Source organism: Canis lupus, chromosome 22 (genome assembly GCF_048164855.1).
Source record: "Canis lupus baileyi chromosome 22, mCanLup2.hap1, whole genome shotgun sequence".
Lineage (NCBI taxonomy): Eukaryota > Metazoa > Chordata > Mammalia > Carnivora > Canidae > Canis > Canis lupus.
The window spans coordinates 41802597-41827865 of NC_132859.1; the positions used below are offsets into that span (position 1 = coordinate 41802597).

Below are 25269 nucleotides of genomic sequence, written 5' to 3' on the forward strand. Positions count from 1 at the left end.
GCCTAGGCCCCCTGACTCTGTGCCAAAGGTCCTGTTGCAAGTCCTCAGCCACTTCTTTCTCTGCTTGCACTGCTTTACTTGCATGCATTGAGACGCCAGTGGTGTGGACTCCTTTTATTCATAAGCCATGAGGATTAAAAAAAAAAAAAAAGACATCAGGACTTTATCCAGCCTTCTATTACCATCTTTTTACTCTGGAACTCAGTCCTAGCTTTCTGGGCAGAAGGGCTGCCCTAGAGGAGCATCTAATGGGGAATCCAGTGTTTAATCAGGATCATCCCTCCCCTCTGACTCTGACCTAGCATCTTTGAACCAAATTTGAGTTTCCCTTTTGTCTTTACACCAGGCTTGCAGAGTGCCTGAGAACAACCATGGCCCCACATATGTACCCCCCTGTTTTCTCCCTTCCTATAATCCTTTACTCTGACTTTCAGTTACTGTGGTGTTTTCCAATGCATCATTTACCCCTATAGGCTAATAGGGTTGTGAACAGCAAGAACAAATCTTATTAAAGTTGCTAAGAGAAATGAAATAACTCAATTTGATAGAAGTTAATGGAAGTGTGTTTAACTCATTTCTATACCTTCTCAACCACTCTTTGCATGTATTTCATTCTTCCTGGGAGAAATGATGACATGGGCCACAGTAGTAGCTATGTTAGCTCCCCCCCCCCCCCCCCACCTCCCCACCGCTGAGAACTACAGCATCCTCTGGAGCAGGAGCAGGGACTCCTTCTCCCCAGCACTATGGAGGAAGCATATTTATATACAAGAGAGAAGAGTACCTAAATAGAATTCTCTACTCTTTACAAAGCCTTCACTTTATATTAAAGGCCATAGTGGGGATCCCTGGGTGGCGCAGTGGTTTGGCGCCTGCCTTTGGCCCAGGGCGCGATCCTGGAGACCCGGGATCGAATCCCACGTCGGGCTCCCGGTGCATGGAGCCTGCTTCTCCCTCTGCCTGTGTCTCTGCCTCTCTCTCTCTCTGTGTGTGACTATCATAAATAAATAAAGAAAAAAATATTTTAAAAAAGGCCATAGTGTATGAATGGTTTGAAAAACCAACAACAAAAAACAATAATGTTTTTGATAATGGCTAGAAAAGAAAAGAAACCATTTCTCCCAGTCTGGCTATAGGATTATTGGTCTCTTTTTTATTTCTTGCATCAAATATCTTATCCTAGAGACCGTCAATGAATATAGTTCATTTTAATTATCAGAGCACACCTTGGCTTTATGCCCCTCTGCAAACTGAATTGTGGGGCTGGCAGAGGCCTTTATTTTGCAGGGACTCTGGAGTCCAGGAACCTGGTTGGCCAGGGTACAGTCCTGGGTTCATAGTGTTCAGGGGTAGTGAGGATTTGGATAGTTATCTTTCATACTAAAGAAAATGCCTATACCAACAAGTGGTACCCACCCTATGAGTATAAGGGAAAACTGAAGCATTGGCTTCACAAGGAGGCAAAAATATTACCACGAACATCATAGAAAAGGTGCATTTAATTGTAAGAAATGTGTATATCGGAGGAACAATGGATTTCTCGCCAATGAAACTGACCTATATTTGCTGACAGGCTAGTCTTTGAAAAAGGAACATAAGTGTTATTTTATCGAATGGGACCAAAAAAAAGTGAGGAAAAAAAACCCCAAAGATTTATTAGCTTCTCTTTTCTTGACTAGAATAGGTTTCCTATGTATCATTAGTTACTTTATCATGAGTAACATGTTGTGTCATCTTGTGCTTATTAATCACCCTTTCCTTCCAGCCAACTATATGAATAATTAGATGAAATTGATGGCAGACCATTGCTTCCATATTCATCTTCTTAAACTGGTGTCAGTGGACCATTCAGACATTAACATCTACTCTTAAGTGTGTGTTTCTAAAGAAATGTAGAAATTTTTAGGCACCAGTATTTGAAAAGCAAACCCCTTTAATATCAAGCAGACCTAGATGGTGAGACCAGTAACATCAAGTGACTGTCATTACTGGGAGGCACACATTTGGTGGCAGAGCAGCTTCAGAGCTAGATGCAAAGTTGGTGTCTCTGTAAGCTTTGGAAACCATGTGTCCATCAAGGGTCCCCTGGTCACTCTGATGCATGTCATCACTCTGTGACCTGGTAGCTTTATTTTGTAACCTCAGTTACTTTCAGGTGTGGTCTCCTAAGCTCTACCTAGTTGATTCTAGTCACTCTGACTCTTCTGTCACCCATCTAAAGCACAGAGGGCTGTGTGGTTGTCACTTAGCTTGTAGGTAGGGACTGCATGCAGTAGTACTGGTGCTCTGAATGATTCGTGCTGCCTCCCAGCTGACTTAACTCACTGATGGGGAGTGCCTTACCGCAGGAGGATCTGCTTCATTAGAGCGCAGAATGATAATCATTTAACCTTGTGCAAAGAATGAAGGGATGGAGGTCACTTGATCATTTGTCTCTATCATGATGTAATTGCAATTCTGTATAGTTATGATGAAAATTGTGATCTATTGCAGGAGCATCAGGAGAACATCCTGGGTAACACCATGCAAAGTGTGATTGCATTGCTCAACAATCTGGTTGCCTGCAAAGATTCAAATATGAAGCTGCTTTATGAACAAGGTACATGCTTCTTAGAATTCATTTTGAGTCTTGATTTTTGCCTATTTGTTATTTTCCTCATCATACATAGCAGGGACTCGGGAAGTGCTATTCAAAGTTGACAAAGTAGATATTTGAGAATCTATAAATAATATTAATGTTATCAGAAAAAATAGGAAATGTGGTGAGATTGTGGTAGTTTCTCTAAGTTCATTTATTTTCCTTTAGGGCTCAAAGTTTCCTTCCTCCTGTAGGAATGTTATAGATGAGAAACCAAGAAGTATAAGCATGGTAGTTAGGCTTATTGCTATCAATCAGAATAAAAACATATATAGTTAGTCCAAGGCATCTTGGAAAATGAGATTGGAGGAGTTGAAGATGGCATTATGTTGCATCTTATGCATACCTATAACATTAAAATTAAGAATTTTAAAGACTTTATTTTTTTAGACCAGTTTTTTCTAATTTTTTAAAAAAAGATTTTAGTTATTTATTCGTGAGAGATACAGAGAGAGAGAGGCAGAGACATAGATAGAGGGAGAAGCAGGCTCCTCACAGGGAGCCTAATGCAGGACTCGATCCCCAGACCTGGAATCACACCCTGAGCCAAAGGGAGACGATGCTCAACCACTGAGCCACCCAGGAGTCCCAGACCAGTTTTAGTTTTAAAACCACATTGAGAGGGAGAGACAGATTTCCCATGTAACCCTTGCCCCCATTTATGGCCTCTCCTTTTAATTGTCTTTTTATTCTCTATAGTTTTGTCTTTTCCAGAATGGCATAGTCAGAATACTACAGTATGTAGCTTTTTAAGACTGGTGGCTTTCACTTAGCTATATGCATTTCTGGTTCCCGCATGTCTTTTCATGTCTTGTTAGCACATTTCTTTCCAGCACTGAATAATACTCTATTTGTCTGGGTATACCACAGGTTTTTGTTTCGTTTTGTTTTGTTTTTAATCCATCCCCCAGTCGAAGGACATTTTGGTTTCTTCTAGACTTCATAGCAAGGATGTTGTCATCTAAATTAAGTCTAGATATACATGAGACCTGTTGGGGAAATTTTTGTCTGGTGTAGCTCCTTTAATTTTGGTCCTCTCAAACTCAAAGACCTGTGAACTGAGGATGCAAGTTGTCTTCTATGCCACATTTCTAGACTACAATGAGGAGACATGGAAAGAAGGACCATCATAGGAACTCTCATTTAAATGGAAAAACCAAAAGTACATAGCTGTCACTGATGCATGACAGTTCAAATTTTGGGCAGACACATTTCCTGAGTCATCTTTGTTCCACAGCGGGAAAAAAAAATCCCTTGCTTTGAGAGTAGTTCTCCCTGCAAATGCTTCTCTATGGTTCTTGCCTCTAAATTCTGGATTCTGGTTCTTTTTCTATAAGAATGGCTCATATTTGGGCAGCCTGGGTGGCTCAGTGGTTTAAGCGCCTGCCTTTGGCCCAGGGCGTGATCCTGGGGTCCTGGGATCGAGTCCCACATCGGGCTCCTGGCATGGAGCCTGCTTCTCCCTCTGCCTGTGTCTCTGCCTCTCTCTCTCTCTCGCTCTATCGTATATAAATAAATAAAATAAAAAAAAAGATATTTGTAGCTGAGTAAGATTCTAAGCCTGATTCCTATCTGTAGATGTTTGGGGTCCTACAACCTCTTTTCATTCTAAAAGCAATTACCCCTGTTCTTTTTAGTATACATCAGTGGTGCTTCTTACAATATAAGTCTAGCAAAATCTTTGTTAGTTTCTTATAAGCATTTTTTCCAGTTTTATTGAGAAATAATTGGCATAACATCACTGTATAAGTTTAAGGCATATGGCATGCTGGTCTTTTTTTGCATATATTGAGAAATGATTACCATGATAAGTTCAGCTAACATCCATCTTCTACGGATAGGATAAAAAGAAAAGAAAGAAGAAATGCAAATTTTTTTCCTTATAACACAAACTCTTAGCATTTACTCTTAACAATTTTCCTATATATCGTACAGCAGCATTAGCTATAGTCATCAGGTTGTATATTACATCCCTAGTACTTACGGGGGGGGGGGGGGGGCTTGTACCTTTTGACTATCCTCCCCCCAACCTCCACCTTTAAGTAATTGTAAATAATGCTGCAATGAACATGAGGGTACAGCTATCTTTTTCATTTAGTATTTTCATTTCCTTTGGAAATATTCCCAGAAATAGAATTGCTGAATTATATGGTAGGTCCATTTTTAATGTCTTGAGGATCCTTCATCCTATCTTCCATAGTGACTGCACCAATTTACTTTCTCACCAACAGTGTACCAGGGTCCTTTTTCTCATCCATGCCAGCATTTGTTATTCCTTGTCTTTATTGAAGGTGGCCATTCTAATAAGCATTAAGATGGTATCTCATTGTGGTTTTAATTTTCATTTTTCTAATGAGCATCTTTTCACTAACCTTTTGACCTTTTCTGTACCTTCTTTGGAGACATGTGTATTCAGGTCCTTTACTCATTTTTTTATTGGGTTACTTTTTTTGCTATTGAGTTGTATGGTTTCTTTTTATATTTTGGATATTAGCCTCTTATCAGATGTATGGTTTGAAAAAATTTTCTCTCATTTCATATGCCTTTTCACTTTCTTGATGGGTTCTTTTGCTATATAGTTTTTTAGTTTGATGTAATCCCACTTGTTTATTTTTGGTTTTGTTGCCTATGCTTTAGGTATCACATAAAAAAAGTCATAACCAAGACTCATGTCAAGAAGCTTTACTCCTATATTTTCTTGTAGGATTTTCTTGACTTCAAGTCTTAAATTTAAATATCTAATCCATTTTGAATTAATTTTCATGAGAGGTATAAAATATTGGTCCAGTTTCATTCTATCTCTCAAGTATTTTTAGCTTTCTTGTCAAATATTAATTGACTATATGTGCTTGGATTTATTTCTGAGCCCCTCATTCTTTTCCATTGATCTATTTGTCTGGGTTATTTTTGTTAGTATCATAGTGTTTTGATGACAACAGATTTATATTCATGATTGAAATCAGGAACTGTGATGCCTCCTGCTTTATTCTTCTTTCTCAGGATTTCTTTGGGTATTCAGGTTCTTTTATGGGTCCATGTAGATTTTAGGAGTGTTTTTTCTACTTCTGTAAAAAAAAAATGTCATTGGCATCTTGATAGGGATTGCATTGAATATATAGATGGCTTTTGATAGTTTTGACATTTTAACACTATTAATTCTGCCAATCCATGAAGATAGGATACCTTTCCATTTCTTCCTTTCTTCTTCAACTTCTTTTATTAATATCTTGCACTTGTCAGAGTAGAGATCTTTCACTTCCTTACTTAAATTTATTCCTAAGCGTTTTGTTGCTTTTGATGCTATTGGAATTGGGATTGACTTCTTTCTTTTTCAGAAAATTCATTGTTAATATATAGAAATGCTACTGATTTTTAAATTTTGTTTCCTACAATTTTACTGAATTTACTGATTAAATCTGACAGTTTTTCGGTTAAGTCTTTAGAGTTTCCATATATAAAATAATGTCATTTACAGATAGAGATAGTTTTATTTCTTCGTTTGCAATTCCTTTAGTATTTCTTGTAAGGCGGTTCTGACGGTAATGATCTCCTTTTTTTTTTTTTTTTTGAGAAAAGTTTATTCTTCCTTTGTTTCTGAAAGACAGATTTTTTGGATGTAGAATTCTTGATTGACAGCTATTCTCTTTGAATATTTTAAATATGCTATCCCATTCTCTCCTTGCTTAAATGTTTCTGCTTATAAATTCGTCAGTAGTCTTGTGGGGGTGCCCTTGTATGTAACTTCCTTCTTTTACTGTTCTTTATTTCTTTGTGTTTGACTTTTGACTATTAGACTGTGTCTCTGTAATTGTTCAAGTTCAAATGATTTGGTGTCCTATGGGTCTCATGCGTGTAGATATCCATTTTTCTCCCCGTTTTTCTGGACATTTTCAGCCATTGTTGCTTTAAATATACTTCCTATTCCTTTCTCTTCTTATTCTGGAACCTCCATAATGTGAATATTGTTTCTTTTCATAGTGTCCCCCATATTTCATGTAGACTTTTTCACTCTTCTGTCTCTTTTTCTTTTTGCTTCTGTGACTGTGTAATTACCTTGTCCTACACTCCATGTCACTGGTTTGTTCTTCTGTATTGCTGGGTCTACTTTGGAAACTATTGAATTCATCAGTTTGGTTATTGTATATTTCAACTCTAGGATTTCTGTTTTATTGGTTTTTGATGGCTGCTATTTCCTTGTTCAACTTCTTGTTTTGTTCATACTTTGTTTTCCTGATTCATTTACATGCCTGTGTTTTCTTGTAGTTCACTAAGCTTCCTTAAAAGGATTATTCTGAATTCTTTACCAGTATGTAGATCTCCATTTTGGCGGGGTGGGGGTTGGGGCAGCGGTTAGAACTTTATTAGTTTACTTTGGTTGTGTGCTATTTACCTGACTTTTCATGATTCTGATTTTTTTTGGTTGATATCCACACATTTGAGTAATCAAGACCCTCAAGTTTACAGCTTTGCTTTGGCAGAGATGATTCTTCACCAGTTAGCTCAGTTTGGGTTTCTGAGTGTGTCTGCTGGGTTTCTGAGTGTGTCTACCTTGAGCAGGTAGAATGGGCTATTTTGGTCTATTTTGTGGTAAGGCAGCTATTTGTCCCCTGAGGACAGTGATGGAGATGTGCTTGAATAGTTGGATAGGACTGCTGGCTCCGTTCCCTACCTGAGTTGAGGCAGTGGGATGAGCTCCATGGTTGCTTGGGTTCTCTGATTAGGTTTACTAGATGGTTAAGACTGGGTTACTTTATTCAGTAGTAGATTGGAGCTATGAATTAGCTTCCCTGTCCTGGGAGGGCAGCAGGATGGCACAGAGCATCTGTCTAACTCATTTGAGAATGTGAATTAGGTCACAGTGTATACTGAACTCCGTGGTCAGATGAGGCTTCCAGTTTGGCTCTACAGATGGGAGAAACCATAACCTGTGCTCTTTGTTGTATATTGGGTTATTGAATGGGCCATATAATTTCCTGCATGCTCTGGTTAGGTTCCCTGGTCAGATTGGCTGAAGGCTATATTCAGCAATCAGCAGGGCTCTGAATTAGATTTCTTGGGTGGGCACAGTAGGAGAAGCAGCTCTAAAGCTGGTAAAGCTTTTTGTTGTCTTAAGTGAAGCCAACTTACAGTCTGACTTCTCTGACTGAACAGAGCCACTGGATTTGCTCTGCAAACTTTTGGCTCTGCTTGCCCATCTCTTGGCTCAAGTGCCGTCAGGTTGCACAGCTTCTGGGATTTGTCACTAGCTCTTCTGGTCAGATGGGGCCAGATGATACTCTCACGGTGGGTGGAGCTGTGTCGCCACTCCCATGCCTGAATCCCCCTGTTGTGTGTAGTACAGGGATGCTCCATACCCAGTTCTGGCATTCCTCTGGGGGTGATCAGCTCTTCCTGCTCACCTGCCTATTGGCTCAAGTGCTACTGGGCCACACTGCTTCCAGTTTTCCCCAGCCCTTCTGGTCAGATTATGTTGGAATTCACTCTGCATAGCAGCCCAGGCAGTGATTCAGCTTCTTGCTTGGGTGTGGCAAACTGGGCACTAGGGAGGCAAAACTGGTTCAAAGATCCAAATCAGATAGATCTGCACCCTGCACTGAGTCCTCTTGTCACAGTGTACCCCCAACGTGAATCTACAGATGAGAAAGCTATTCATTGAGATTATGACTTGGGCTCCCCAGGTATAAGTCCAGTCTGCCAAGATCCCTGTGCTGGATGTCATTAGCCCCTCCCCACTTCACTGTTAGACATCCAGCCTTTGAGCCCCACAGATTCCCCTTGTGATCCCTGTGGTGCAAGATGAGATTCGGGGCTCCTGCATAGCCACCCACAATGTTGGGGGGTTGCTGGCCATCCCTGTGGGTTCCCTTTTCCCTGCTGGAGGAATTGATGGCTCAGAGGGACTTTCCTTATGGCTGACTGGTGACCTGGGGGAGGGACAATGTGGCCAACACATAGCTGCTTCTCTTATCCTTCTAATGTGGTCTGTCTCAGTGTCTTCCATACAGGGGTATGCTTCAGCATCACCTCTGTGTTCTAGAATTCTCTCAATGGTGTCTGGTTCCTGAGTAGCTGTGACTTGTTTTGAGAGGAGCAAAGTCAGGAACAATCTGTATCACCACCTTGGTGATATCACTTGGTTTCCTGTAAATCTTACTGGCATTTATTCCATTAAACAAAAAGCCCACCCAGGGGGCACCTGGGTGGCTCAATGGTTGAACATCTGCCTTTGGCTCAGGTCAGGATCCTGACCTGGAATCGAGTCCTGCATCAGGCTCACCGCAGGAAGCCTGCTTCTCCCTCTGACAATGTCTCTGCCTCTCTCTGTATGTCTCTCATGAATAAATAAATAAAATGTTTTTTTTTTAAAACCCACCCATGAACCCCTTCAAAGCATTCTAACTTGGACTGAGCATTAGGATACTGTGAAGTAGTGCTTGTAGGATTCTTAGTAGCCCTATTGGCTGGCCGAGAGAGTGGGTAAGGAGTCAAGACGTCTGAAATTGAGATTAGAGAGGTTGCAGCTACGGGTTCGTGAATGCATGGAAATACATGGCTGAGGTGGGATGAAGGACAAAATGCTAGAGGACAGGAACTTAGGGAAATGAGAGATCAGGCATAGAAGGATTGTTTATGAGGTGACCCCGATGGCTACAGAGATTTTGTGTTTAATGGGCTGTTAGAGCCGGAGCACCTGAAGAAGCACAGACAGATTTACCAGGAAGCTAATGAAGCTTATGTGTCAAGGCCCTCTTTCACAGAGGGGAAATTTTACATTTATATATATATTTTTCCCTCTTGTAGTCTGTCCTCACCCCCAACCATATAAGCTTCAGTTCTCATGGTATCTGGCCCCATTCCAGGATTTGTGGAGTGAACTGAAATCACAAAAATAATTATGGCAAGAGTAGCGTTAGTTAATGGTAATAATATTAGTAATGTTTGTGTTAATATTGTGCTCAGGGAATAAGTGGAAGTGATTTAGTGGTCTGAGGGTGTTGGGAGAGAGGAAGCAGGTGGTAGAGACTGTTGATCTGAGATTTAGTGGACTATAGCCTGCTGGCTGGCAGTTTGCTTTTACAAATAAAGTTTTGTTGGAACATAGACATGTCCATTCATTTACATGCATCTTTGGCTGGTTTTGTTATATAATGACAGTGTCTATAGTTGAGATACAGACTGCGTGGCCCCTAAAGCCTGAAATATTTACCATACTGCCATTTAAGAAAAATGTTTGCCAATCTTTGGTCTAGAAGCAGCAGTATGTAATAAGGTGACACCACCCAGATAGAAAGGGGTGGACAATTTGAGAGATTTTGCTGATGAGTCTGTGTTCCAAAGGTCACTGTGGAAGGGGTTTGGGGGTTGAGAATGGGTAGGCTGTTGCCTTTGAAAGATGATGTGCCAAATTGTCTTTCTGTCTTGATGGCAGGAGATCGTGGATGAATGATTTGGGATCATAAGCTGTTTGTGGCAGCTGAAGTAGAAATAGATAGTGGGCCTGGTGAGTCCACACAGTCGTAAGTCTGAGGAGAGGTGTCAGGTAGCAAAGATGGCAGGATGAGGAAGGGTAGTGGAATTCCCAGAGTACAGACTTTGGGAACTCCTTGCCGGCCCCTGCTAGCAGAGGATAGAAAGGAGGGGTAGGAAGGAGCTCCTGTGGCCTGCAGAAGAGTCTGCTTCCAGTCTCTGGAGAGGAGCACCAGGTCTGATTTTCTATCATTGCTCTGCTGCTTTCCAAACTGCTTGGCTACTCAATGTGTGGGTTGATTTTTCCAGGGCTGGGTGAAGACCCGATGCATGTTTGCAAACCCAGAGTGTATTAAGATTCACTGGAGTGTGGCCACATGAAGAGTCATTGGCAACCTGCCACCATACAGCTTTGAATGTACGTGGTTGCTTTGAATTTAGTGTTGGTAATCTTTATTTCAGATCAGTTCTGGCTCAGTTACTGGTTTACATATTTATTACAATTCACACAGAATTAAATTCCCTCTTCCAAACAGAGATGTTTCCAACATTGATCCTTAAAAATCATCTCCATATAAGGTAGAAGAAGAAATAATTATTCTTGCTTTCAAGTGCCTCATATTAGCACTGTATTAGGCCAGTGTCAGCTGAGTTTCATCCTCAGACTGTGCACTTACAATGGTAAGAGTGCTGTGTGGGCATGCTCCGGCTATGCTCTCTTGTATCCGTGCTCTGATGGTACAGAGCGTGTGGAACAAAATGGACATCCATGGTTCTGAGTTGAAAAATGACAAGAGTCCTCCTCCAAAGGGGAAGAACTTTTTAGAAGAACTTAACCAATCAGTTTTACTTATATATTCCTTTTTATATCCATATAAAGGTAATCTGTGAGAAACTCCACATCAGAAGTCTCAGAGCACTTACACTGAGTGTAGGATGGGGTTCTAAGTGATAAAGTGTGTGCCATGATGCAGTTGGCAGCATTTTTTTTTTCTTAGTGGTATATAATAAAAGGTTGTTTCTTCTGATCAGTGGCATCTTAGATTCAAATAAGTATGTAGCGGTACAGTGTCTGCTACTTGGTAGCCATGCCACAAAGCACACAAACTCTGGTAAGTAGAGCCACTACATATCACCAGCATGCAACTGCATTGTGTAATTCAGGGTTTTTTTGCTTAAACATTTTCATTTGTAAATGAACCATTTAGGGGAGAGAATTACAAAATAAAGTAAGACCTTTTGTTTACATTTGAAAAATATCAGAGTTATTAACATTTTAAAACTGGCTGCTAGCTTATCCCTGTGCAGTGACCTTTCAATAATGGATATTAATTCCAGCTCAGTTTTACCAGCAGAGCTGTCAGAAAGATGTATTTACATGACAGACTGCAGCAGCCAAAAAACTGTAGCACCTTGAAAGAAGCATTTAAAGAAATTATGTTTGTCTCCATTGGTTTATGGTGTGTCAGAAATCAAAATATTCATTTCTTACTAGGTTTATTATAAGACTCCCTGGATTGGTGTTTACTTAAGAAACCAGAAAATCACTGAGAGTTGTTTGGGCTTTGAAGGTGTACTTGATAGCTGTCTTATATTCTTCTACTTTTATGACTAAGATTCAAAATAATGTACAGTAGAGGTTGGCAAACATTTCCTATAGGCCCCATAGTCTTTGTCATTACTACTCAGTACTGTTAATATAGCAGGAAATCAGCCTTTGAAATCCATAAATGAGTGGACACGACCTAGTTTCGATAAAATTTTATTTCCAAAATTAGGTGGCCATCCCACTGGCCATGGTTTGCCAACCTCTGTTATACAATAACTAACCCAAAGTTTCTCAAAACTACTCTTAAATCTTTATAAGTCAACATCTATAAAATTTAGTTATTAAGAAATAACAAAAAAGAAATAACAAAAAAAAAAGAAATAACAGAAAATTGGATATAAATTAGTATGTTAAGGAAGAGCCTGCTGCCCTTATAATAGTATGAAGGTATATGAAGAAAAGTAGACATCTGTCCTAAGGGTTTAATCTAAAAATGATAATTAATAAATTTTATAGTCAGTTAGCCTTTGCTAGATAATAAACCACCCCAGAACTAAGTCACTTATAATAAGTCATTTATTTTCTCCCCACCCCGTGGGTTGGCAGCCTGGGCTGGGCTCAATTGTATGCCTGGATCCTCGAGGAGGGCTCCCTCAGGCTTCCTAACAAGGCAGCCACATTCAGGAAGAGCCTGCATGGAAGCTGCAAAGCCCCTCAGAGATCTCATGCCCCCTCCATCACATGCTGTAGGTTGAGGGAAATCACTAAGTCAGGCTGGTTTAGAAGGGAGGTTCCAGGAGCTGCAAAGAACATAGGGCCATCTCAAATCTATTTCAGTTACCTAGACATTTAGAACCACAACTTCATACAGCACCACAACCAGTGCACTAGGGGTCGGCAGACTATTCTAGAAAAGAGCTGGATGGTATCTATTTTGGCTTTGTGGCCACAGCCTCTGTGGCAGCTACTCACTTCCACTCTTAGAGCTCCAAAACAACCATAGACCGTGCATAAAGAAATGAATAGGGTGTTTCAATAAAAATTTATTTACAAAAGCAGATAATTTGATACCCCCTCCCCATCTAGTTCTTTCAGTTTTTCAACAGATACATGCATGCCAGGGATTGTTCTAGTGCAAGGAACACAGCAATGAATAAAACTGATAAATATCTCTGCCTTCCTGAAACTCATGTTCCAGTCGAGAAGATAAACAGCAAATAAATGAAGAGGTTTATGTTAGATAACATTAGATGTTACATGGTGAGGAGTACTGAGGGAAAAATAAAAGGAGGAAAGGGATGGGAAATGCCTGGATCAGTGTGGGATAGAAACTCTACTTTGGGTAGCCAAAGATGGCCTTGCTTTGAAGATGATAAAGTAAAAACGTGAAAGAAGTGAAGAAGTGAGTCCTGCAGGTGACTGGGTGTTGGTGGGCAACTGAACAAGCAAGTGCAGAACCAAAGCGGGTATGTGGTTGGCCTGTCAGAAGAATGGCAGGGAGGTGGACATGGCTGTAGTACAGGGAACACTAGCAAAGAGCAGCAGGAAAAGTCAGCAGAACTGGTTGGTCTGTTTGGGTTGCATAGGGCCGTTATTTTTGTCTAAAGCCATTGAAAGCTATAAAATCAATTGGAAACTTGTGACTAGACTGATGTTCAGTGTTGTATGGTTTTTTTTTTTTAAGATTATTTATTTCAGAGAAAGAGGGAGAGTGCATGAGCAAGCAAGCATGGGAATATAGGGGGTGGGGAAGGAGCAGAGGGAGAAGGAGAAGCAGACTCCCACTGAGCAGGGAACCTGATGGGGTTCCGGGATCATGACCTGAGCCAAAGTCAGAGGCTTCACCCACTGAACCATCCAGGCACCCCTGCAGTTCAGTTTTAATGGAGAATTAAGTAATTGGTTGGTAGACTACCTACCTACCTGCCTCCCTCAGCTAACTTGTAAAGATCAGCCCAGTGTTTTAGGTGAGGCTGATGATGATCCAGTTTAGAAAAAATCCTGCAGTGACTTAGCTCCTATCTGGGGCTGGAATCTCTTATTGGCTGTCACCTTGAGAGATTACTGTGTGAGTGGCTCTGGCATTAGAGAGCCCTTTTTTTTTTGTACAAAGCAGCACACTCCACCTTTGAAAAATTCTAATTGTTAGGAAGATTTTCTTTATATTGAGCTGAAACTGGCTTCTCTGTAATTTCTACCCTAGTTGATTCTAGTTTCCCCTTTCAGAGCTACTCAGACAACATTGATTATTTCAGTTCCCTGCAGGGGGAATACCATACTTGGCCAAATTAAGTGTGCAGGTACAGTTTAGATGATGGTGATATCACAATTTGTTTTATAATATCTCACTGTTTAAGATGCCAGAAATACATTATGATTTTTTTTCACAGCTGTTGAGACCTATTTATTTCTTTACTACCCTGTGTAGCTATTTATAGTAGCCCTTCTTAACGTATCTCTCAAAATGCATGGTGTTCCTTGATTTTGACATTCATTTTACTTCATCCGTTATTGAGAATTTATTCAGTTATACCAATTTATTTTAGATGGTGTTTATTTTCAGGTTCTACTGGCTGTTGTCAGATTACAAACCACCCCATAAATCAGCAAATTAAAACAAAAATCCTGTTATTTTGACTCTTGTGTCCGTAGGTTGGCTGGAGCTCACTCCAGGCTAAGCTGTGCCTTAACATGAACAGATTGCCTAAGTAGCATCAACTCTAATGGACCTGATGATACTGGGGTCTTCTACAGTTCTGGTTAGTTCTGGATGCAGTCCAGCTGGTCCGTCAAGCATTAATGGCCATGCTAGTCTTTCAGGAAACAAAGGGCCCAGTGTGACTCCCTGACTGCTGAGGCCTAATTTCCTTAGTGGCCCAAGCATTCCACCTCAGTTTTCTGAACCCCCAGCTTTCTAAATGCCCTGTTGTACCTAACAGCAGTTTCTGTGCACTTATGCTTAGGGATTCCATGATGTGGGAGGAAAAACTTAGATTTTAAGGATTGATGTGTTAAAGTTTCTCAAGATGGTTCTAAAAAATACTTTAATGTATTTAGTGAAATTTTAGTTGTTTATAGTTTTAAAAATTGAAATCAAATTCATATACCACAAAGTTCAACATTTTAAAATTCCTATTTCAGTGGTTTTAGTATGGTCACAAGTTTATACAACTATATCCACTGTCTAATTCTAGAATGTTGTCATGACTTCAAAAAAACCCCAAAACAAACTCCATGTTCCCCTTCCAGTTATTCCCATTTACTTCTTCTCCAGTCCCCAGAAACCACTGATCTATTTTCTATCTCTATGGATTTACTTATCCGGACATTTCTATAAATGGAATCCTATATATGTGGTCTTTGTGTTTGACGTCTTTCACTTAATATGTAAATGTTAATGTTTAAAAAAACACAAATAATCTAGTTTAAAGTATTGTTATCCAAAAACGTGTATATGTTTAACACTTTTATCAGTGAGAGTGACAGAACGTGAGAGACTCCTAACTCTGGGAAACAAACAAGGGGTGGTGGAAAGGGAGGTGGGTGGGGGGTTGGGGTGACTGGGTGATGGGCACTGAGGGGGGCACTTGACAGGATGGATGAGCGCTGGGTGTTATGCTATATGTTAGCAAATCGAACTCCAGTAAAAAATATATAAATATAAATAAATAAATAACACTTTCATTACATATTTGAATTTTTCTAACTTCTTACTATCTTGATATCACTAAACCTTTTGCATTAACAGATTGCCCTTATTTGCCTCAAAGAGTTTTTAAACATTTCTACATAAATCTAAAGTAAATGCCTATATGAAGAATACATTTAATTCAGTAGCTTTTCTCTGTTAGAAATTACCCTCATCTTAAATGTGCAAAATGGTATTGTAGCAGTGTAAAGAGTGCTTTCAAAAAAAGTTGAAGTTTAACTGGACATAGAATGGGCACTGCTCAAATTGACATGAAATTATTCATTAGGATAATGGTACCAAACTTACGTGAGCTATAAGGTGGATGCTAAACGGGCTTTTCTTTTTCAAAGATGCTTTGACAACCCTTTTCTGTTAAGCTAATATTTGGATAAAGGTAGACTTGTAATAAAACTTGGAGACAACAAAGATCCCAGCTTAAATCTTAGGATATATCTTTTTCTTGGACTAGAACACACTGCAGCCTCAGTTTTCAAAGATGTGTGTGGGGATGAGATAAAAGTAAGTATCTGGAGGGGTGCATGGGTGGCTTAGTCTCTGACTCTTGATTTCAGCACAGGCCATGGTTTTCAGAGTCATGGGATCAAGCCCCGAGTCAGGCTCTGTGTTCAGTGTGGAGTCTGCTTGTCCTCCCTCTGCTCCTCTTCCCACTTGCTGTCATGCTCATTCTCTCTCTAAAATAAATAAAACCTTATAAAAGGAAAAAAAAAACTAAGTATCTGGGAAATCTTTAACTGAGCTTGATCTGTATCGGACAGTATTTTCCTTTAGTGGAATTCTGAGGTAAGTCACAAGGTTCTCTTTCAGCTTATATTGTGACAAAGTTTATCTTTTCTTGCTTTGCCACTCATACTAACCAATAGCTTACTGTACTTAATGAATCAGAGGAAAATCCAGTATTCTCCCCTTTACCCCATTTCCTTGGTTGCCTACTTGTAAGGTGGCAGTCATATTTATCTAGGCATTCTGCAGGTGAATGAATTATAAGAGACTTTTGAAACCCCTCAGGAGAGATGCCTTAGTTAACAAAATACTCCCTGGCCAGAAAGCTATAAAATGAAATTCTTATATATAAATGTCTGTATCTGTAAATTTCCAATGATAAATTCATGTATGCAGTTAGATTGAGGTTCTAACAGAAAACAATAAAAAACACTGACCTGTGGAAGGCAGGATTTTGGAGAGTGGTTTCAGGACATAGGAGTTATTAGGCAAACTCAAGCTTGGACTGTCAAGTCTTTGCTTCTTGAGGGCATGTCTGCCTATGAGCTGTGGCCAGTCCCCTGTCTTACCATGTTATTTATATGTCCAACTCTCAGAGGGAGTACATTATTTGAGCTTTTCTTCCATGAAATGAAAAATCTAGAGATCTGAAATTCCATCATCCTATTCTGTCCTCCCAGTGGGGCCATGAAATTGGTTTTCTCGTTGATAAAGTAGAGCTTAAATCTTCTTTGCAGGGTTGGGAAGATTTAAATGAGATCATGTATGTAAAGCACTTGACAAATAATAGAGTTCCAACAAATAATAGCTATTATTATTACTACATTTTAGTGCTATGCTTGGTAAAAAACTACTTGCTAGATGAATTGCAGATTCGATTTTTTTTTTTTTTTAAGGAACTTCTGAATGTTTCTGGATAATGTAACAGGGGAAAAAAAACACTTAATTTTGTTTCTACATCCCCAAGTCCACATAAAACAGAAGCCCAACTGCATCTTCAGTGGGAAAGAAAAAAACCCTGCAAAACTTCCAGCCAAAACCTTTGAGGCATACCTGCCAAATAACATGAATTCTGTACAAAAATGAGCAGTATACACCTCATTTAGACTTTAAACAAGGTGTATATTTTCCTCAAATATGTGCCACAGCCCTGAATGATACATCTAATGAGTCTGTGACTGGCGTGACAAGATACAAGTCAGCCAGGTGGTGATGTCCCTAAAAAGATAACTGTTCCCAACCACAGGGGCATTAGGGCACCCAGGGGAAGTGGAGGGCTGCAGGGGAGACCACACTCATGTACCATTTCTGTCATCTCTGAACTTGCCTTCCAGCTGAAGGCAGTGACCTCAAAAAACGTGGCAAGGTGGGATGTTGGCAAGAGCTTTGTCCAGATTGACTTAGCCATGGCCACACTGGTCTCTTGAATGTTGAAGAGATGTATATGGAGGCTGCAGACTGACTCCACTCACGCTGCCCACCACACTGGCCATGGCCCTGGCCCTGGCCCTGTCCATATTTCTTCAGCAGGTACCTGTTATTTTTCAAAGCTGAGTAACCTTCAGGAAGGAACCATTCATAAAACCTGGAGGAAGGGAACTTATGTGAAAGGTAAAGAAAGGACACACATTTTCTAAGTCTGAGGGATGTAATAGACTCACTCTAGAAGAAGGACCTCAAGGAGAGATGCAGGAGCTCAGGGGGAGACGTGGAACAGAGAAAGAGATGAACAGCAAACTGGGAGAGCTTGGGAAGAAATGGAAGAAGGGAACTTTAGCCTGTTACACTGGAAATGACCTGTCAACAGACATGAAAGCCACACCAGGAGCTGCAAAAAACCGAGTCAACACAACGGAAAGTATCAGGTAGCAGGAAGTCTTCATAAGGACACAAAAGAAACCGGCGATTTAAAAATACAAGTAGAGGAAGTGGTCAATATCATGGGCAAAGGAGATAGAACATAATAAGGATGATTGGTGCTCTAAAAAGAGAGAGAGAGAGAGAGAGAGAGACCTGGGCAAATTGAACAGATAAATACTTTAAAACTATAGAAAATGCTTCATAAATAAGTAAGTGTGCAGATTAAAAAGGCATGTCATATCTTAGAAAAAATGATGCAGAGTGACCTATTCTGGTTGGTAGGATTAGCCATCAAGAACAAAGAAGAGATTATTTGTGTCTTTTTTATATGACCATCCTAATGGTGTGAAGTGATAGCTCTCATAATTTTTGACATGAATATCCCTCATGGCTAATGATGTTGAGCATTCTTTCTTGGGCTTAGTGACTGTTCTTTGGTACAATGTCTATTCGGGTTGTCTATTTTGAAATTCAGGAATTCTTTTGCTCTGAATTTTAAAATTTCATGTGCCCCTGGGGGGCTCAGTCAGTTAACCGTCCACCTTTGGCTCAGGTTGTGGTCCCTGGGTCCCGGGATGGAGTCCCACATCTGGCTTACTGCAGTGGGGAGCATGCATTTCCCTCTTCCTCTGTCCCTCTGCTCCCTGCTCATGTGTGTGTTTTCTTGTTCTCGCTCTCTCTCTGTCTCAAATACATAAAATCTTAAAAAAAATTTTTTTTTAAATTTCAAATGTTTTAATTGTGTTCCTGACTCCTAAGGATATCAGGTCTGTTTTTCATATAGCAACAGGCAGAATGATCATTTCAAGGGCAGATCTTATATTGCTCCCTACATTAACTTTATGCTGTTTGTAGGAACAAGAATGGAATCATTAACATAGCATAGAGCTCCTCTTCCATCTACTTCATCTCCAGCCACTTTTCCATCTGCCGCCTGTGTTTTGGCTTCCTTCACCCCATCTCAATTTCTGTTGTGTATCATGCTTCTTTCTACCCCACACCTTCCACCTTCCCATGTGCCATTCCACATCCTTCTTCCCTCCTTATTGCCTTCAGATCTCTGTTCAAATACCATTTTCTCAAAGAATCCTTCCCTGATATTCCCTCAGGGAGACTGTTGTGCTTTCTACAGCTTTAATTAAAATAGGAAGTAGCAGTTAATTGCTTAATGTCCCTGTCATCTGCTAGAAAGAAATCCCCATGAAGCCCAGAACCTGCCTTTGCCATGCACGACTGACTTCCCCTCCACAGTTCATGATGCATGGGAGTTGCTAAGTAAATATGCACTGACTGAATGAAAGTGGACCACCTAGTATAGTGCTCATATTCCATTTCTGGAGTAAGGGCTTTGAGACTTTGCTCATGAGCTCAGCCACAGAATGCCCTGACCCTGTGTTTTCCATCTGTTGACCTCATCTGTAGTGATGTACCTTGTATCTTTCTCCCCTCCACATATGTTTACATGAGGCATTGTGTGCTGGATTCTTTTAAGGCCACCAAATTGAATACAATTTGAGCTGCTGACTGATTTTTTTCTTCAGTTCTTATCTAATTCCTCACTTTTGGGATCCTGCTCGCTGATCTCCTAAGGGCAGATCCTTTCTGGAGCACACTGAAAATCACTGGCAGAAGCTGAGACCATAATCTTGGATTTAGCAGAGCAATTTTGAGCAGTGATCTCGTTTTTCATCTTTTATTGTATTTGATTTTAAAATATGGACTAGGTGTTAGATGCAACTGTCCACTTATCTCTCTTTTCAGGTTTCTTTGAATTAGAAGGGCCTGTGCACCATTACTCTCCTTCCCAGGAATATCTTTACCAGCTCTCACTTAGGCTTCGTAATGCCAGAAACACCCAGAAATATCAAAGCCATATTATCATTTATCCAAAAAGTTTTCTTCAGTAAAAGGAAAAAAGACATTTAACAAGTTTTTTGATTGAATGAAATTAAAAATATGTTAAAGAGGAGGGAGGGGCGTATAATAGAAGGTGTGAATCTATAGGCCTCCTCTCAATATTTTTTTTTAAATTTTTTATTGGTGTTCAATTTGCCAACATATAGAATAACACCCAGTGCTCATCCCATCAAGTGCCCCCCTCAGTGCCCGTCACCCAGTCACCCCCACCCCCCGCCCACCTCCTTTTCTACCGCCCCTTGTTCATTTCCCAGAGTTGCCTCCTCTCAATATTTCAAAGCTCTCCTGAGAGATTTTTTGAAACACTTAAAAAAAAAAAAAAAAAAAAAAAAAAGGCAAACCTATTATTTAGGGAAGAATTTGAGAAGTTAGCATGCAAGTAAAAGAGGGTCACATGATATGGCAATTGAAATAGCTGAGTTAGAATCATGAGTCTGTGACTTAATCTGTGAGATACTTTGGGTTTTAATCTCTTTAGGATAATGGTACCTATTTTGTATGTTTGGAGGATTAAATGATAATATATGTAAAACTTTCATGTATAATTAATAAAATTAGCTTAAGTATTTAAAAGTAAGCACTAAAACTAGCTAAGTGTTCCTCACATGGGACCATATAAGCAGATCATTGGAATGAGAGACGTGAAGCCCAAGATAAATTATTTGATTCCAAGACAGTGTCAGCCATTTAAAATAAGTTAAGCTTTATCATTTCAAATAGGTTATAATGCAGTATACTGAAAAATAGCTCCAAGCCATTTTTATTTTTTGTAATTATTTATTTGTGAATTCTTTCTTTTCTTTCTGAGATAATTAACATATAACAGTGTGTAATATCTAAGATGTATAAATGTTTGAATTTAGTATACATATAATGCAGTTATATCAATGATTACCTTTTTTCGTGGTGAGAACATATAAGTTCTATTCTTTTAGCAATTTTCAAGTATACAATACAGGATTGTTAACCATAATCACCATGCTGTGCATTAGATCCCCACACCTTACTCATCTTATAACTGCAAGTTTATATTCAGTCATTGTTCTTAAAAAGTTACAGAGAAATAGGGGTGCTAAGTTCATAGGATGGAAAGTATGTCATTTACAAAAAGAGTAATAGATTTCAGAACTCCAGATAAGTCTGTCTCAACAAAATGATGATGCTGTTAGTTTGTGCTAATTTTAAAAAAAGGAGGGTTGATCAAGGAATGCCTGAGACCATATTTAAGAGGCATTAATGGCCATGTGATCTAGGGGATGGAAATCATGAACTCCTAGATCATACAATCAGGAGGACTGTGAACATTTGGTAAAAGGACTGTGTTGGGTTGGGGAAAAGGAACCAAAATTTTAGTAGATTAATACAAAGGAAGTTCCTCAGTTGTATAAATAGTAGAATACGTGGCCTTTCTGGTAGTGGGTGGCTTTCTTCCATGTGGTGTCCATCTCCTTCCATTTCATAGCTCTATTATTCCCCTGAGACTTAGCGTCTTTCGTTATCCAGCAGACAGAAGAGTAAAACAGTGAAGAAGGCACACCTTCTTAAGAATCCCAGCTTAGAAGTGAAAACACTTGCAAATCATTTATCTGATAAGGGATTAATTTCCAGAATACATAAAGAATGCCTACAACTCAACAACAAAAACACAAACGACCTAATTCAAAAATGGGCAAAGGACGTGAATAGACATTTTTCAAAAGAAGCCATGGAAATAGCCACTAAGCACATGAAAAGATGCACAATATTATTTGTTATTAGGGAACTGCAAATCAAAGCCATAATAAGATACTACTTCACACCTATTAGGATGACAATTAGTTTTGTTTTTTTTTTTTTTTAAGAGGGAAATGTTGATAAGGATATGGAGAAATGGGAATACTTACATTGATGGCAATGTAAAATGGTGCAGCTGCTGTGGAAAACAGTATGGTGATTCCTCACAAAGTTAAACACATGGAATTAACATATGACCTAGCAATCCACCTCTGAGGTGTATGCCCAGAAGAATTGAAAACAAGTACTCAAAGAGATACTTAAACACAAATGTTAGTTGCAGTATTACTCACAATAGCCAAAGGGCAGAAACTACCCATGTGCTCATCAACAGATGAATAGATAACAAAATACGGAGTACCTAACAAAATATACATACAATATAATATTCAGTGATAAAAAGAAATAAAATTCTGATATATACTACAACATGGATGAACTTTGTAAACAACACCCTAAATGAAAGAAGCCAGCACAAGAGGACAAATAACAGTGTGACTCCACTTTATATGTGGTACCTAAAATAGACAAATTCATGGAGTCAGAAAGAATAGCAGTTACCAAGGCCTAGGAAGAAGGGGATGGGGGGTTACTGTTTAATGGATACAAAATCTTTTGGGGATGATATAAGTGGTCTGGATACAGTGACAATGGTTACATGACATTGTAAAAGTATTTAATGTCACTCAGTTGTACACTGTGAGATAAAGGTAGATTTTATGTTATACGTATTTTACCATAACTGAGAAAGAATCCTAACTGGAAGGAACACACATACCCTTGCTCACATTCCATGGGTGAGAGCCAGTGTCACAGCCATGATAGATTTCAGAGAGTTCAGGCAGTGGGGTACAAGACCGAACAGTCACTTCCCAGTGATGATTGCCCAGTTTGGAAAGACAGCCGTGAATATTTTGTGGCCAGCCAGCTACTTTGGACACAAGAGACCAAGTTTCAACATATATTTTTCATATACATGTATTTTGCAAGACAGTAAATCTAGTTTAGAAGCAACTTCTTGAAACTGTAGGATCAAAAGATCCTGAAAATTTCTTACCACACATCAACCAAGTAAAAAGAAATAATTCAAGTTATTATTTTACTAATTATAAGTGTGTGAAATGTTCAAAATGAATAAAATGTTTCTTGTGTTAGTTTCTCATGACGGCAGTTATGAATTTACTCCTATCCATATCTCCCCTACATGGTCATATGTACTTTGAACTCCAAATCCCTACCCCACTGCGTTTCAGTAGGGTCACACTTGATATCTCAGCCTTGGGGCTTCTTGATGTCTCCTGGTGTGAGGAAGAATGTTGAGTTTACTTCTGGATGAAACACTAAAGAAACATTGCAGATGAAACTGGAGGCTGCTTGGCTTAAGGCACCCATGATGGTGAGGCAGTTTTTTCTGGAGTGGAATGATTGGAAGCCGTTCATCCTAAAGAGTGACAGAAGATGCTGGGATGTTGGCTTGTAGGCCTGATGAGCTCCCAGCGCTGTGTTCAGATAGGTGTCCACCTCTGCCATGAAACGTGAGGGGGTTTATTTATTTATTTATTTATTTATTTATTTATTTATTTATTATTATTTTATTTTATTTATTTTATTTATTTTATTTTATTTATTTTACTTTATTTTATTTTATTTTATTTTTTTTCGTGAGGGGTTTATGCTGTGAGTCGCTCCAAAAGGCAGGACCTCGAGCCCTAGTGAAGGTTCCAGGGTACCCACTTCCTGTTCAACATAAGAAAGATCTTTCCAGTGATTTGAAGACCAGTGTGGAGAGGTCAGCTTCTGGGCAAAGTGATTGCCACATGTCTGGAAGGGAGATGAGCCAGAGAAGCGATTCCAACACTAGTGGGAAGCTGGCTTACGGCCTCTAGAGCTTCCTCACCACTCTGAAGAGTCTGTGATTCTTTCCTATCCTTGCCAATGTTTGCAAACATTCCTGCAGTCTCCAAGATGAAAAGCAGAGGAGGAGTTAATGTAATGAAAGGAAGCTATTAAGATGTAAATTGTTTTCTCCCTAAGTGGTTTCACAATGTGCTGAAACACACATTCACTTTTATTTCCTTCTGTCTAGGCTGCAAATGCTCAGAAACTAAAGACAGAAATGTGGAATCAAGCAGGTTATCCCCATACAAAGAGAGACCGCTAACATCTGGCTCTTTCCTTTTTTCCTTTAAAGGACATAATCAGTGTTGCGTGGTGTCTCTAACGCCTGCTCTCTTATATCTTTAGTTTTAGAGGGAGAAAAATCTAATGTCAGGCAGCAATTACTGCAGCACTTCGCTGGCATATTCAGCAAACAGTAGGCCATTTAAACCGAGGACAGTTATTAATGGGATTAGAACAGTAATAAAACTTTATAGAGGAGTTTAATAACTCATTTACAGACCATGAAACGAAGCTAATAGTCAACCTTCATGGGTGAAGTGTTCTATTTGTCCTGTGGTCCACTGCTTTGACTTTTAGTCAAATGTCAAGAGATGACTTAGATTTCAAACATCAGTATATGCATCTTATTGTAAAAGCAGGTAGAATTTTACACGCTTAAAAAAATGAGTCCCCAGAGAGCAATGATGTAACATTAACATTTTTGATAAAATGTAAGGTATCATCTTTTTCCACCTACAGATAATATAAAGGGGTGATTGGCAAACAATAAAGTGATCTTCCGTATATATAAGCACCAAACTTTGGACTTAATCCAGTCTTTTTCTGGGGTATCTCTTGGATATTAGCTATAAATGGCTATCTCCCATTCTCTTAACAACTTGTACCACAAAGGAATCTGTCTAAGCATCATAGTTTGTCCTCACCTCCTTCCTAACACCTATCTTTCACTGCCCCATGCCCAAAAGATCTCCTTTCCGGTTGGACACAGTTGTCTGATTTGGATTTTGTTTCCTTCCATTTCATTCAGTAACCCTTTTTCGAATCCCATTGTCTAGAGTTGGGATATTCCTAAAAGTCACTTATTTGAACCCCTTGTTGTGCAAATGAGGGAAGCAAGGCCAACAAGGTGCAGAAACTTGAGGATGGGACCCCCACAGTGGGAAAGCAGCTGGGATGACCCCAAGATGCAGAGGTTCTAAACCTTAGCTCCCTTTACCCCCTATGCCTTGAGCAATGGCTGGCTCACCTCTGTTTCCAGAACACCAAGTATTTGATACAAAGTGCTTACTACCAACTGTTCAGCACTTTCTGCCTCTCATTTGGAACCAAGATTTTGCTTTAGTTCTGTTTGCTGTGAGAAATGGACTGGAACAGTGCCCTCTGTCTTTGAGGCAAGAATTACTGATGACTTGAGGTCCCTCCTTTGTAGACACGGTGTAGCATCTTCTCGATGTCCCTGGTGGCCAGTGGCTTGCATTTTCTTTCTGTTTGAGACATGGCCAGTGTTTAGAAAAGGCATCTCTGCCTAGGGAATAAAGACATGCATTCCTTTATCTTGGGCTTCCACCAGCTGCACTCTACAGCTAGAAATGGCATTCACTCTGGCATTCTGACAAAGAAAAAAGAAAGGATAATTGTTTGGGCACAAGTCTATCTTATGAAATTGAAGCACTAAACAGATTGGTGACATGACCATTCAGTGTTCAGTCCTCCGAATCATGTCTTGACAGA

At 39.6% G+C, this 25269-nt stretch overlaps 1 protein-coding gene across 6 annotated transcripts in view; it reads left to right on the top strand.

The window, feature by feature from the left end:
- ULK4 (unc-51 like kinase 4) overlaps nucleotides 1–25269 on the top strand; it is a 591708-nt gene that overhangs the window by 353335 nt on the left and 213104 nt on the right. For all 6 annotated transcript variants that reach the window (XM_072793220.1, XM_072793224.1, XM_072793223.1 and 3 more), the window contains one exon: nucleotides 2494–2599. In XM_072793220.1, the coding sequence (XP_072649321.1) occupies nucleotides 2494–2599 (106 nt within the window). The remainder of the gene's footprint in view (nucleotides 1–2493; nucleotides 2600–25269) is intronic.